Consider the following 13,340-nt stretch of genomic DNA (forward strand, 5'->3'; position numbering starts at 1 on the left):
AACAGTTCTTCAGACATTGTTAAAAAAACGTGTTCAGAGAATTATTCTGCCTCCACTTAACGCTGCGCCCGCTAAACACCTCATCATGGTTACTAACAGGAAAGAGGACTACAGATTATAATCTGACCTGCTGGCGGCTGGTTGAGGATCCGGTGTGATCTTGTCACCGTCACTCTGCGATGAGCCGACACACAGATGTCACACAGAGCTTCATTACAGTCCACACACCAACACCTGGCTGAGGAGGCGTCACAGCTGCAGCACTGAGGAGACAGGAAGTAGTCAACATACTTGTGCTTTACTTGAGTATTTCCATTTTCTGCTACTTCCTACTTCTACTCCATCACATCTCAGAGGGACATATTGTACTTTTTACTCCACTACATTTATCTGACATCTTTAGTTACTTTACAGATGACAGTTTTTCATCCACTTCCTGTCCAGTGATTTTGAGTGTTTGTGATAAACTGAAGAAAGAAATATCCCCAAAGAGTGAAGAAACAAATAGATGAAACTCTGGTGCTTTTGAATAACAGCCGCTAGATGGCGCTGCAGTCGCGCTGCCGCCATTTTGGACTGAAAACAACAATGAGTCTGTGTCCATGGATGTATAAAGAGACGTCTGCAAATCAGAGGATATAAATCAACTTCCCGGTAAAAACACTTTAAAAGCCCTCATTTAAATCATTATGTCCCAAAAGTAGTAAAATGAACTAACAGCTGAGTTATTTTCCTCGCCATAATGAACGTGCATCAGACCCACGGGACTGCACCGCCCTGCACGCTCATATGACATATCTGGTTCTGCCAGCTTCCTGCTAGCTGTATGCGGCTGTAATAATGGATCTATTGGCTGTAATTCATCACTTTTATTATCTTATAATACACCCATGGGCTGTATGCTGTAAACCTGTACCGTGGTGGATGTATTAACGTCTCTTTTCCCAAACAACCGGCTATCGGCCAGTAGCTAGTAGTGCTAGTAGCATGACATCAACAGAATTTAATAGAGTTGTAGGCTATTTACTAACACGCAGGGCAAAAGCACAGGACACAACCTCCTCTACATCCATGGTCTGTGGTCTATTGGACCCTCCTCTACATCCATGGTCTGTGGTCTATTGGACCCTCCTCTACATCCATGGTCTGTAGTCTATTGGACCCTCCTCTACATCCATGGTCTGTGGTCTATTGGACCCTCTTCTACATCCATGGTCTGTGGTCTATTGGACCCTCCTCTACATCCATGGTCTGTGGTCTATTGGACCCTCCTCTACATCCATGGTCTGTAGTCTATTGGACCCTCCTCTACATCCATGGTCTGTGGTCTATTGGACCCTCTTCTACATCCATGGTCTGTAGTCTATTGGACCCTCTTCTACATCCATGGTCTGTGGTCTATTGGACCCTCCTCTACATCCATGGTCTGTGGTCTATTGGACCCTCTTCTACATCCATGGTCTTTGGTCTATTGGACCCTCTTCTACATCCATGGTCTTTGGTCTATTGGACCCTCTACATCCATGGTCTGTGGTCTATTGGACCCTCCTCTACATCCATGGTCTGTAGTCTATTGGACCCTCCTCTACATCCATGGTCTGTGGTCTATTGGACCCTCCTCTACATCCATGGTCTGTCGTCTATTGGACTCTATTTTGGATCCTTGACATGAAAAGCTTTGAGATTGATCTCTCTGGGAAGCGGCCGGGCAAAAAGTTTAAAAAACAAATAAGTAAGTAAATAGTTATAATAGTATGCATATTTACAATATTTTATTGCGCAACACAGGTCATTTCAGTAGAATATGACAATAGAACAGAAATAATCTAGTTTCACTTTTGTACGGCTCTTTGTAGGCGGACGTTTTACTGGCGTCTGGTAGTCACTTTCAGTCCAAAATGGCAGAAGCGTAGCTCTGCGGCTGGACGCTGATGTTTCAATGGAATGAACAGTTGACTTTCACGTCTTGTTAATAAACATTCTTTGGCAGACTTGAACCAGTTTGTGTTACCTGCTGACTGACATTTGCTGCTGCCTCCATGTTGAAGAGTGAAGTCATGTCCTAAAAGACAGAGAGAGGATTTTATTTGTCAAACACCAACAAACATTTGAATAACTACATTTACTGTATGTCTACGCCAACCAACAACAGACAATATCCTGGACATTAACATCAGCCCCCCTGTGACACAGGAGCTGGACATGAACCTGTGATGAACCTGTCATGGGGAGAGGCCCAACATGCTGCCATGGACTGAATGCAATGGAGAGAGCTCATTGAGGCCTTATGTCCCATAGGGGATGAAGAGGAGTAAGTATGTAAGTACGCCATCCAGTCAGGTTGCAGTTTACATCACTGTCTGTCCAAAATGTCATCATTATGTTATGGCCATAAACATGTTTTGTGAGGTCACAGTGACCTTTGAAAATTGAATCAGCTCATCCTTGAGTCCAGGTGGATGTTTGTGCCAAATATGAAGAAATTCACTCCTGGCGTTCCTAAGATATATATTGACACGCCATCCCTGGTCCGTCCAAAATGAACGCAAGAGGGTTACCTCCATGCGTCGGTCTCCGATGCCGAGGGGCACTGACCCTGGTGTTAGCTGGAGGCTAAACAAAGGAAAGCCTGGAGGCTAACACTAGCAGAGGGCTAAAGTTACTCATCTAAAATGTCATCTTGCTGTGTTGTTGGGTGCCAGAATCCAGATATCACATACATTTGAGATGACAAACTGTGATTCGACGCTCTAGTGAGCTACAATATCAGAGAAACGTTTCAGAGATGGAGAGTAAATGTTGTTAATATTTAGCCTTCTGCTAACAGCAGCTGTGAGTCATTGGCTAATGTTAGCAGAAGGCTAAACTATTAGCAACCCTTTCTCTCCATCTCTCAAACGCTCTCCTGGTGTGGGTGTGATACTGCTATGCTCTTCGAAGTTAACTGTAAACTCAGTTGTCAGGGCAAAGCAACCACGACCACTCTGATTAGAAACAAAGTGGTCTTGAGGGCCGTTGGGGTAGTCAGTACCACCTTGAATGGTCCCTCTCTTCTGGGTCCCACCCACTTCCTTTTGAACACCTAAATGTACACCCACTCCCCGGGTTGTATCTCTCGGAGTTCCTCAGGAATGTCCCCCCTCCTTTGTTCTGCGGCACCGTTTCCCTGTTGAAATACAGCTTTGTGTATAGACGATAGATGTTGCACAGTTATCTTATAATATCATACTCGCCAACCTTGAGACCTCAAAAATTGGGAGGATTTCAAAACCAAAGCAGGGGGTGTAGAAGTAGTTCTCTTAAAATCATACAGAAGTGTGCTCACCTATGATAGAGAATATTGATCATATAACCGTACTGAATTATTGACAAGCGTATAATCATAGTTATTGTTGTGATGTTTGTAGCCCCTAGTAACGTCACTGCATGACCCTGGCTTTATCCTACAGCTGTTGATGAATCCTCATGAGGCCTCCTAATGAGATAGTGCATAAACTTGATAAGTCTCGTTTGACTAGAATTACAGCTTTATAATCAACTGTACCGACAACAGGTGGCATTTATCTTTTTAAAAATAGACGCTGGAAAGCCCCAAACATATTCGAGTCAGATGAGGTAAACGATATCTATGGCCCTGTTCACACCTGGTATTAACATGCGTCCTCTGTGATTCAATAACAAGTGGACAGCTTTAAGTACGTCTGTTCACACCTGGCATCGAAATGCGTCTCCACATGCGTCTTCAGTGACCACTTGTGATCCGATCTCACTTCCCCGCCGCATATGCAAATGAACACGTAGTAAACACACGGCTAACACAGCAGCCGTTGTGATGTAATATTACATGAATGTCAGTAGTAATATCCTTCATATTCGTTAATTCTGGTTCATTGTATTAACATCAAAATAAAAGGTTATTGTACCGGCGGTCCCTGGGGACCTCCGCGCCGCCGGTGCCGGCAGCGGCACCGGCAGTGGCACCGGCACCGCTGCTTTTGCCAGACAACAGCGGGGTACAGCAATCCAGAGAGCCGGGGAGGACAGAGAACAGGCGGGCCGGCAGTCGGGTGTCAGCTCCGCGAAAGCAGCGGAACAAAAACACCGACACATCGCCGACAGTATGGTAATAATGCACTTTGCGTGTCTAGTCTACATACAGTAGAGCACAGAGGCTGTTTCCATGCTGACAAGCGCCCGTGTCTGCCTGTTTATTCACCTGAGGGGCGCAGTGATCCCGCGGATCCCAGCGGGACATCAGTAGAGTAGGCGGTCCTTAATGTGTCCCAGGATGCATTCACTACACACTGCAAAAAGAATGTGGCCATATGTGGCCCAGACCACTTCTGAATGTGGTCTGAAAGATCCGATCTCAATGTGTCCTCAATGCGTCTTGAGTGTTTTCACACCTGTACTTAAAGCTGTCCACTTGTGATCGGATCACTGAGGACGCATGTTAATACCAGGTGTGAACAGGGCCTATGTGACGACTAACCATAAACTCTAAATTACCGGACACCAATTTAATTGAGACAACTGTGAAATATTATGAAGAAGGAGGGGCAAGCCTCTTGGTCTAGTATATAAGGCTATGTTATTAACCCCGAAGTCAGTCGTTTCGGGTTTTGGTTGTTGCCCTTATTGAACACAATAAAAACTCTGCTTTTTGCATCAGACTTGGACTGTCTCCAGAGAGTTATCTGAGCATCTTATGTTGACTTTTGATGCCTTGGACATTGAGTTTTTGAAGAAAGTTGATCCGGGTTCTCAGACACCTTAGGCCCAAGGCCTGAGATATCCTGCTTCTACAGGGGTCTGGAGGTCCTCCCCAGAAACATTAGAGTTTCAGAGACTTTGTTTCCTGCATTCTGGTGACTTTAAAATAATGAAAATAACAAAAAAATAAATGCACTGAAACAGCATTTTTTGTTAAATAGGCGAGGGCTGACCCAAATGCTTCGACCGTTGCCATGGTAATCGACCTCCAAATCAGTATTCGAATGCTTTGTTTTTTTTAATATAAGTATGTAATAATAATGTATAAATTCCAAAATAGCCCATGAAATAAGGAATAATAATCCCACAACGCCATTCATCATTCATATTCAACATTAATTATTATTCTCAGACAGATTGTTGTGGTGTACTTTCATGTATCAGGGTGTCTCGTAGAAGTATAATATGAGTGTTCTGCATTTAAAGTACTAATTTAGACTATCAACATAATATATCATGTATTTTATACAGCTAATGTTAATCTTACATAAACAAAAATTGTGTTTGATGCATCATTTAAGGCCAAATTACAAGGGTTTTGTCCTCCATATAAACTGCAGCCTAACCTAACTTGCCAAGCACAGCAGTGTGCTATCTTGCTGGTGTCAGCAGAAGTACAAGGCCAGCATGCCTGCAGGCAGCTGGCATGTGGCTTAATATGTAAATAAGATAGAAGCAGCCTTTGTACTGTGGTATATTTTCAGGTCTTGCACAAGACAGCGAGGCCCCTAATTGTAAACATATGTGTGGGGGGCATACGTGGAGACACACATGGTCATACTAAGACCAGGGGCTGAAAGATAAACATGTAGGATAACAGAGCCATATATGGGCATACGCTCAGCTCAGATGTTGCCTGACATGAACCCGATATAAGGAGGTACGAGAGCCCCGAAGTGCAGGACTTTCAGATTTGACTTGAGACCTCCGGACGTTCTAGGCGTTCGTTATGACATTTGTTGCTTGTTTGTAATAAACTCTATTATACCAGCAAGAACAGTGTCCGCGGAGCATCCTTTCTCATCACTTCAACAGCACTGTCGCAGGAAAGATACGACAGCCTGAAGAACTCTGAACGTGGACTGGCGATACAACATCCAGAGTCAAGACGTCATCGATACTACACCTGAGTCAAGGCTGCTGAGAAACTGCAGCGTTATACAGTCTTATGTCTTCTCTTAGATGTTACATTAGTAATATTAAAAATAAATTTTCTTTTTTGTGTATTACATGCTTGGGAAATGATGGTTTCTAAATATAATGGGACCTCAGATGTTTTCTTTTTCTCGATGTTTAGGGACAGTGGGGTAGGCAGGAAAAGGTCCATAGAAAGGTGCGATGGGTCGACCAGCCTGACTTTGGACATTGTCTTGTTTTGATTTGCTGAGAGTTCCATATGTATTTGCTTAAGTCATTTCCATACACAAATTGCTAAAATTCCTCATTTCAGTGTTATGGAGTACTACGTATGGTCGCCTTGGCAGAGGGACCGTGAGAGAATTTTCCTGTCTACATTGTTTAATGGATATTTCAAGAAAGATTAGCTGCCTGACAGGTTTTTCACTCTCATTTTTATACTCCATACAGTTGTTTCAATGGTAAAAAGGACGGGTTGTTAAATTTGTCATGTTTATACACCTGTATGTCTCTTCTTTTATTTTTTCGAGACTTTGTGTAAGTCTCGAAGGGGGGAATATGTGGTATATTTTCAGGTCTTGCACAAGACAGCGAGGCCCCTAATTGTAAACATATGTGTGGGGGGCATACGTGGAGACACATGGTCATACTAAGACCAGGGGCTGAAAGATAAACATGTAGGATAACAGAGCCATATATGGTCATACGCTCAGCTCAGATGTTGCCTGACATGAACCCGATATAAGGAGGTACGAGAGCCCCGAAGTGCAGGACTTTCAGATTTGACTTGAGAACTTGAGACCTCCGGACGCTCTAGGCGCCCGTTATGACATTTGTTGCTTGTTTGTAATAAACTCTATTATACCAAAAAGAACAGTGTCCGCGGAGCATCCTTTCTCATCACTTCAACAGCACTGTCACAGGAAAGATACGACAGTACCACTAAGATCAAACATCCTGCTGAACTTTCAGAAAACAAATGAGATTTTGGCGGTAGGCCAGTCGGGGCAGAAGTTGTCCAAGTAGGTGTCGTATCTTTCCTGCGACAGTGCTGTTGAAGTGATGAGGAAGGATGCTCCGCGGACACTGTTCTTGCTGGTATAATAGAGTTTATTACAAACAAGCAACAAATGTCATAACGGACGTCTAGAACGTCCGGAGGTCTCAAGTCAAATCTGAAAGTCCCCCCGCTTCGGGGCTCTCGCGCCTCCTTATATCGGGTTCATGTCATGCAACATCTGAGCTGAGCGTATGACCATGTATGTCTCCGTTATCCTACATGTTTATCTTTCAGTCCCTGGTCTTAGCGTATGACCATGTATGTCTCCACGTATGCTTCTTACACATATGTTTACAATTAGGGGCCTCGCTGTCTTGTGCAAGACCTGAAAATATACCACATAGGTAGGAAATCATGGGTGTCATAGAGAAATGATTGGGAAGGAGAGATGGTGAAAATGCCCGTCTCCAACAGAGTGACAAAAGTATAAAGAGGTGTGTTTGCATGTAAAAGTTCAGTTCTTGGTTCCGGAACAAATGGCTCGTTTTTATTTTGGTGACAGAATAAACTCTTTTTGTATCAAACTCTGAAACATCAGAGCAGGCATCGCTGCGCTCTGAAACCCGTTATTTCCAAGCCGGTCGTTGATGCCAATATTCGTAGTGGCCAAACGGCGGTACTACACGTTCTGTGTCAGTCACGTGATGCAGTGGGCCCAAAAATACTTTTTCTCATAGACTTACATTGGGAAAGAGACGTCTGTAACTCAGCGGATAATTTTTTTTTAGGTGAATCAACTCCCCAGTACGAACACTCTAATAGTCCTTATTTAAATCATTAGGTCCTATAAGTTGTAAAATGCACTAACAGCTGAATCCAGAGTTATTTCTCTTCCTCCGTCCATGTGAATGAGACCCAGACCGAGTCTGGAGCGAGGGCTTTGAGGCGGAGTTAGCGAGCCGTGACGACACCGTGACGGTTGCGACCGGGCGGACGCTACTGCGCCTGCTCTATGGGCCCAATGGATGCGGAAGATCGCCAGAAGATCTGGGTACTTTTCCACTAGGAAGTGTCGTATCTTTCCTGCGACAGTGCTGTTGAAGTGATGAGGAAGGATGCTCCGTGGACACTGTTCTTGCTGGTGTAATAGAGTTTATTACAAACAAGCTACAAATGTCATAACGGACGTCTAGAACGTCCGGAGGTCTCAACTCAAATCTGAAAGTCCTCCACTTCGGGGCTCTCGCGCCTCCTTATATCGGGTTCATGTTATGCAACATCTGAGCTGAGCGTAAGTCCATGTGTGTCTCCGTTATCCTACATGTTTATCTTTCAGCCCCTGGACTTTAGCATGTGACCATATATGTCTCCACGTATGCTTTTTACCCATATGTTTACATTTAGGGGCCTCGCTGTCTTGTGCAAGACCTGAAAATATACCACAGAAGTCAAGCCATTTTGTCTTCATGTGCCACTGAGCAACCTTCTTAGGAATGAACGGGGTCCCGCCTCCAGCGCTGTATCCTGTTCTCTCTATACATCCATGGTTATTTACAAATGCTTGTGCCGCGCCACGGCGGCTTTGCTGTGATAATGTGATGCTGTGATGTGTCGCGAGAGCAGACATTAGGTGTATCTGTATTGCCGTCCGGGTGGAAACAGTAGAGCTTATACGCTCCGTACAGCGTCAGAAACACGTTGACAAAAAATTTTAATTGAAAAAATTACAAAATTGCCATAAGTTGGGAGAAATGTGACCCCGGGAAGAAACCGTGAAAATCAGGAGGGTTGGCAAGTATGTATAAAATGCAGGTTTTTAGAAAAAGGTTCCGTTTACCTTATTTTGTGGCCACTGTTGATCTGAGCGGCAGCAGCTCCGTCCAAGCACCAGGCCCTGTGGAAGTACAACTTTTAAACTTACAGAAATATGTTAACCAATGATAGAGAATATTGATCATAAAGGTATATAATCATTGTTAAATGTTATAATGAAGTCCCCAGCCATGTCCCTACAGTGGCTGGTATTGTTTTCACCTTCTGTGTGTCTAACCCTGACGTCATCCTTAAGAGCTATGGCCTCACTATGTCGCTATGACACGATTTTGGATTACGCTCAAAAAGGAGGAGCACGGTCCTCAAAGTGGTATATAAGACTGTGCTTCAAAACCTGCTGTTTAGTCTGCTCCGGACCAGGCTCGGGTTTTGGTTGTGTTGCTGTCTCAATAGAACACAATAAAAACTCTGCTTTTTGCACCAGACTTGAACCACCTCCAGAGAGTTATTTGAGTATCCTGTGTTGACTTTTTGACATCCTGAACATTGATTTTTGTAGATAGTTGATCAAGGTTTCCAGACATCTTTGGCCCAAGGTCTGAAACATTTTGCTTAGACAGCCCCTCGAGCCTCTCCAATACTTGACAAATCTCCCTTTAAGAGAAATTTTAACAGATAAAAAATGTGCGATTAATCCTGATAAACTATGGACAATCATGTGATTAATCGTGACTAAACATTTTTATCGATTGACATTGATTGGATTATATTCACCAGAAGTATAAAACATTACATGTCCCTTAGAAATTAAAAAGAAAATACCACTAATTTGTGAGGGAAATGTCTTTATTCTTTGATTTTTGGGTTGCTGGAATTTTTTTTATAAATAATTCCTGACAATGACTGATATATTTGACTTCAGGACATCTGACTACGTACATGCTGAAAATCAAACAACCTAGAGTGAAGTGCATGTAAATAAAGTTTCCTGCATTAAACTGGTGAAATAATTTTTCATCCTCACCGATATGTTTTTAAACATGACAGTTTAGACAGTGACCCTGTATGAGAGGAGACAATAACGCTGTTGTTCACTCTAGATCAGCCGAGGTGGGCCTCGGAGAGCCACCCAGTGGGCCGCGAAGGTGCTGCCTAATGTTTAGATTAACCGCTATTCTGTATTTCAGAGGTTATAGCGGGCTTACTTTTAAAGCTAGAGTGAAGATACTGGAATCATATGAAACTTGAAAAACCTAATGAATCCATTGTTACCAACCATGTCATACTAGCTTGTCGGAAAGGAGGCTAAATAACGCTCCAAAATTACGCTAAATTTTGGTGAGGAAAAACTGCCATGGCCATTTTCAAAGGGGTCCTTTGACCTCTGACCTCCAGATATGTGAATGAAAATAGGTTCTATGGGTACCCACGAGTCTCATCTTTACAGATATATATGTCACAGATGCGGTGACACAAAATTTAGCAATTTTTGAAACCAGTAAAAGTGTGTGGTGAGGAAATATGACCCTGAATACTTTGGAATCATAATGGCAGGCAGTGATGGGTGAGGGTAAGCTGAATACCTGACAGTGGCATAACACATATTTACAGGCCAGTTTGTTATTTATTTGGGAAGGTGGTCCTCGGAAATTTTTTAACAATCGGAAGTGGGCCTCGAGTTACAAAAGGTTGAGAACCCCTGCTCTAAATCAAGATGTCTCCCCTCCCCACAGGACTGAATTCTGACCTGTGAAACCTCAAACAGTGACAGTAATGGAAGGATGGGATGCAAGGATTTCCAACCTAAGGGCCTTAGAACAACAATGAGGAGTGTTAATAATCCCACATTCCTCAAATCATAAACTGCACCAGCAAACACAGATTGGAGATCACAGCATCAGGAACAACAGGATCTTTACATTTAGAGCAGCATGCATACTAACCAAAACACTATTTCTGAAACTATGGCCCTCTTTGTCAAATAAATACTAAATATCTTACATTTCTCACAATTAGGGATGCACCGATCTGACTTTTTCAGTCCCGATACTGATAACGATACCTGGGCTTTGGGTAGCGGCCCTAAAATAATAATACAGCCATAGCTGCCCTGTTTCAAAGAGATGTTGTCTCTATTCCAGATGTCATGACATATTGGAATTGGTTTGTAAATGATATATAGGCTATTAGAAGAATGTCTGGATTCTTCCTCATAAATACATAATAGTGAATGATGTTAAGGAAGTGTCCTTAAAAAGTATTCATAAATATTACCCTGTCAATCACTATATGCAGAAATTTTAAAAAGACATAAAGACCTTTGCAGATTTGTCATTGATCATATCTTTAAGGACGTTATTATGGGAAAACTATAAACTATATTTTCTTATAATGAATTTGATATGTTTTCTTTTAATCTTTTATTAATAAATATAAAATTAACAATAAATACCTTATTTTGATGTTTTCTTGAAGGATGTTGACTATAAGGCTATTAAGACACTCAATATATGAAGGTTTTAATATATTTGTTCAGTGTGATATACCTCTGGCTCTTTTGTTATTGTTGTACTGAATGCGAGTTATGTTCTTTTGTGTGATAAAGAAAGAAAGTAGAAAATAAGTAGTCAACAAATGTAAAATAATATGGCGCTGTGGGTTGGTTGTCCTCCTATCAGTGGTGGCACCAGCCACCACTGATAGGAGGCTTTTAGTTCTGATAGATAACGGTGTGTAGTTATTTTCAGTCTTGGTGTAAAGCAGACAATGTGCTGCTGATAGTTCATCATACCTGGTCAACAGATGGGCTCCATGAGGTTGAAGCAGCAGGAGGCGTGTCGTCTCACACTGGTGGAGGTTTGAATGTTTTGCCTCAGAGAAGAAGAGAAGGAGTGTGTGCTGGAAAGAGACAGAAGTGTTAAGTGCATCAAAGGTAACCACTTCATTTACATTCAGACTATAGGCCTGTGACCTCTGTCACCTCACTGCTGGGGAGGCGTTTGTGGTTTATGGGCAGGGTTGGAAATTAGCACCAGTCACCAGCCAGAAGCTGGTAAATTATGCAAACGGACGTTAGATTTGCTTCACTCACCAGCCAGAAAAACAACAGTATTATAAATATATTTTATATATATATACATATATCTATATATATAAAAAAAAGTTAATTTCCAACCCTGTGTATGGGAATGAACATGACAGTCACAGGATCACTGTCTGAACTCTCATGATTTTCATTCATTTTAATGCAGGAAACGTTAATAACGAGCACTTAACTCCTAACTCCAATGAACCTCTTATTATCTCTGTCTCACTTTTACTACTTTTTCCTTTCAAAATCTTTAAAATAAACCATCATTTTCTATTTAAAGGTCCCATATTGTACAAAGTAAGATTTCTGTCCATTTGTGATGTCACAAATATACAATATTTAGACCATTACACGGTTTTAAACGTAAACATTCTAAATGTGTCCCAGATTATTTCCTGGTTGCAGTGTTTGTGAATGACATCAGCTGACAGGAAGTAAACATGGACCCAAACTGTTGCCAGGCAACGCAATTCTGTTGCAATTCTGTTGAAATGCACTAAAACGGAGCGTTTCAGACAGAGGGTAAATACAGGCATATTCAAGCAGACAGTATGGGGAAAATAAAGTTGTTTTTTTAACATTACAGCATGTAAACATGTTCTAGTAGAAACACAAAATACAAGTATGAACCTGAAAATTAGCACAATATGGGACCTTTAAAAGACGCTTTATAAACATGTCCTTGACTGCCATACTGCAGATCGGACTGCGCATGCGCACAGAGGAAAAACTACAGAACAAAATAACACTAAAACAAAAACTTACTGTTTAGTCTTGTTTTCCTTGTTTATTATACATTTCAAGACGAAAACAAGAACAACACGCTGTCGTTTCCCCCTGAAACCTAGACATGTTTTTTGCTTTTGTTATTCATAAACGATAAGAGTCATTTCCTGCTGAAACTCAATTACTCTAATGATCTACTGATCTACTGGTCTACTGGTACACGACTGATGTCTGCTGGTGTTATACTACAGTATCATAGTGAACACACAGCAGCGTTTAGTACAAGTTGACTGTTTAAAACGGGTTAAACATGTCTAATAGAGGAATATGTTATCTCTAATCGTATAAAGGTTTATTTCTACACAGTATAATGTGGCTCACCGTTAACAGCGCCTCCTCCGTCGACTCCCTCCGACCACACAGTGGAGGGACAAGAAGAAAACAAACGGGATAAATCTCCGTTAAAGTTTCGTAATCCCGTTTGTTCGGTTTTACCGGCGGTTCGTCCGGTGGTGTGTCGGTCTACAGCTGAACCCTGGAGGTTTTAATAGAACTACAAGTCTGAACTAAACTAAACCAACAGACCTCCTTCTTCTTCTCTGGTTTAATGGCGGCTCGTTAACCACCGTGCAGACGCATACCGCCACCTACTGGACCGGAGTGTGACGTCAGGGCTTTACATACTTCAGGATAGATGATATTAAAGGGACTGTTTGTAACTTCTCACACGTATAAATCACCCGGATCGGTGTCCCATGCGCGCTCGTGTGTGGCTACGCTGTTCAGACTCAGACTCCAACACAAACTACACGGAAGCACCAAAACCGCAAAGTTCTATCT

At 42.3% G+C, this 13,340-nt stretch overlaps 1 protein-coding gene across 10 annotated transcripts in view; it reads right to left on the minus strand.

Moving 5' to 3' along the window:
* The window catches only part of trim33l (tripartite motif containing 33, like), a 37,582-nt gene extending 24,468 nt beyond the window's left edge, over window positions 1–13,114 (minus strand). For 8 of the 10 annotated variants that reach the window (XM_074654364.1, XM_074654367.1, XM_074654365.1 and 5 more), the window contains exons 1-3: window positions 12,882–13,114; window positions 2,012–2,062; window positions 128–263 (exon numbers count right to left, since the gene is read on the minus strand). In XM_074654364.1, the coding sequence (XP_074510465.1) occupies window positions 128–263; window positions 2,012–2,059 (184 nt within the window). In that variant the 5' untranslated portion in view covers window positions 2,060–2,062; window positions 12,882–13,114. Of the gene's footprint in view, window positions 1–127; window positions 264–2,011; window positions 2,063–8,747; window positions 8,805–11,474; window positions 11,582–12,881 lie in introns of all 10 variants that reach the window. The other 2 variants (XM_074654362.1, XM_074654361.1) reach the window with 2 other exon arrangements.
* Window positions 13,115–13,340: the final 226 nt, after the last annotated feature.

The sequence above is a fragment of the Sebastes fasciatus genome, chromosome 12 (assembly GCF_043250625.1).
Source record: "Sebastes fasciatus isolate fSebFas1 chromosome 12, fSebFas1.pri, whole genome shotgun sequence".
Lineage (NCBI taxonomy): Eukaryota > Metazoa > Chordata > Actinopteri > Perciformes > Sebastidae > Sebastes > Sebastes fasciatus.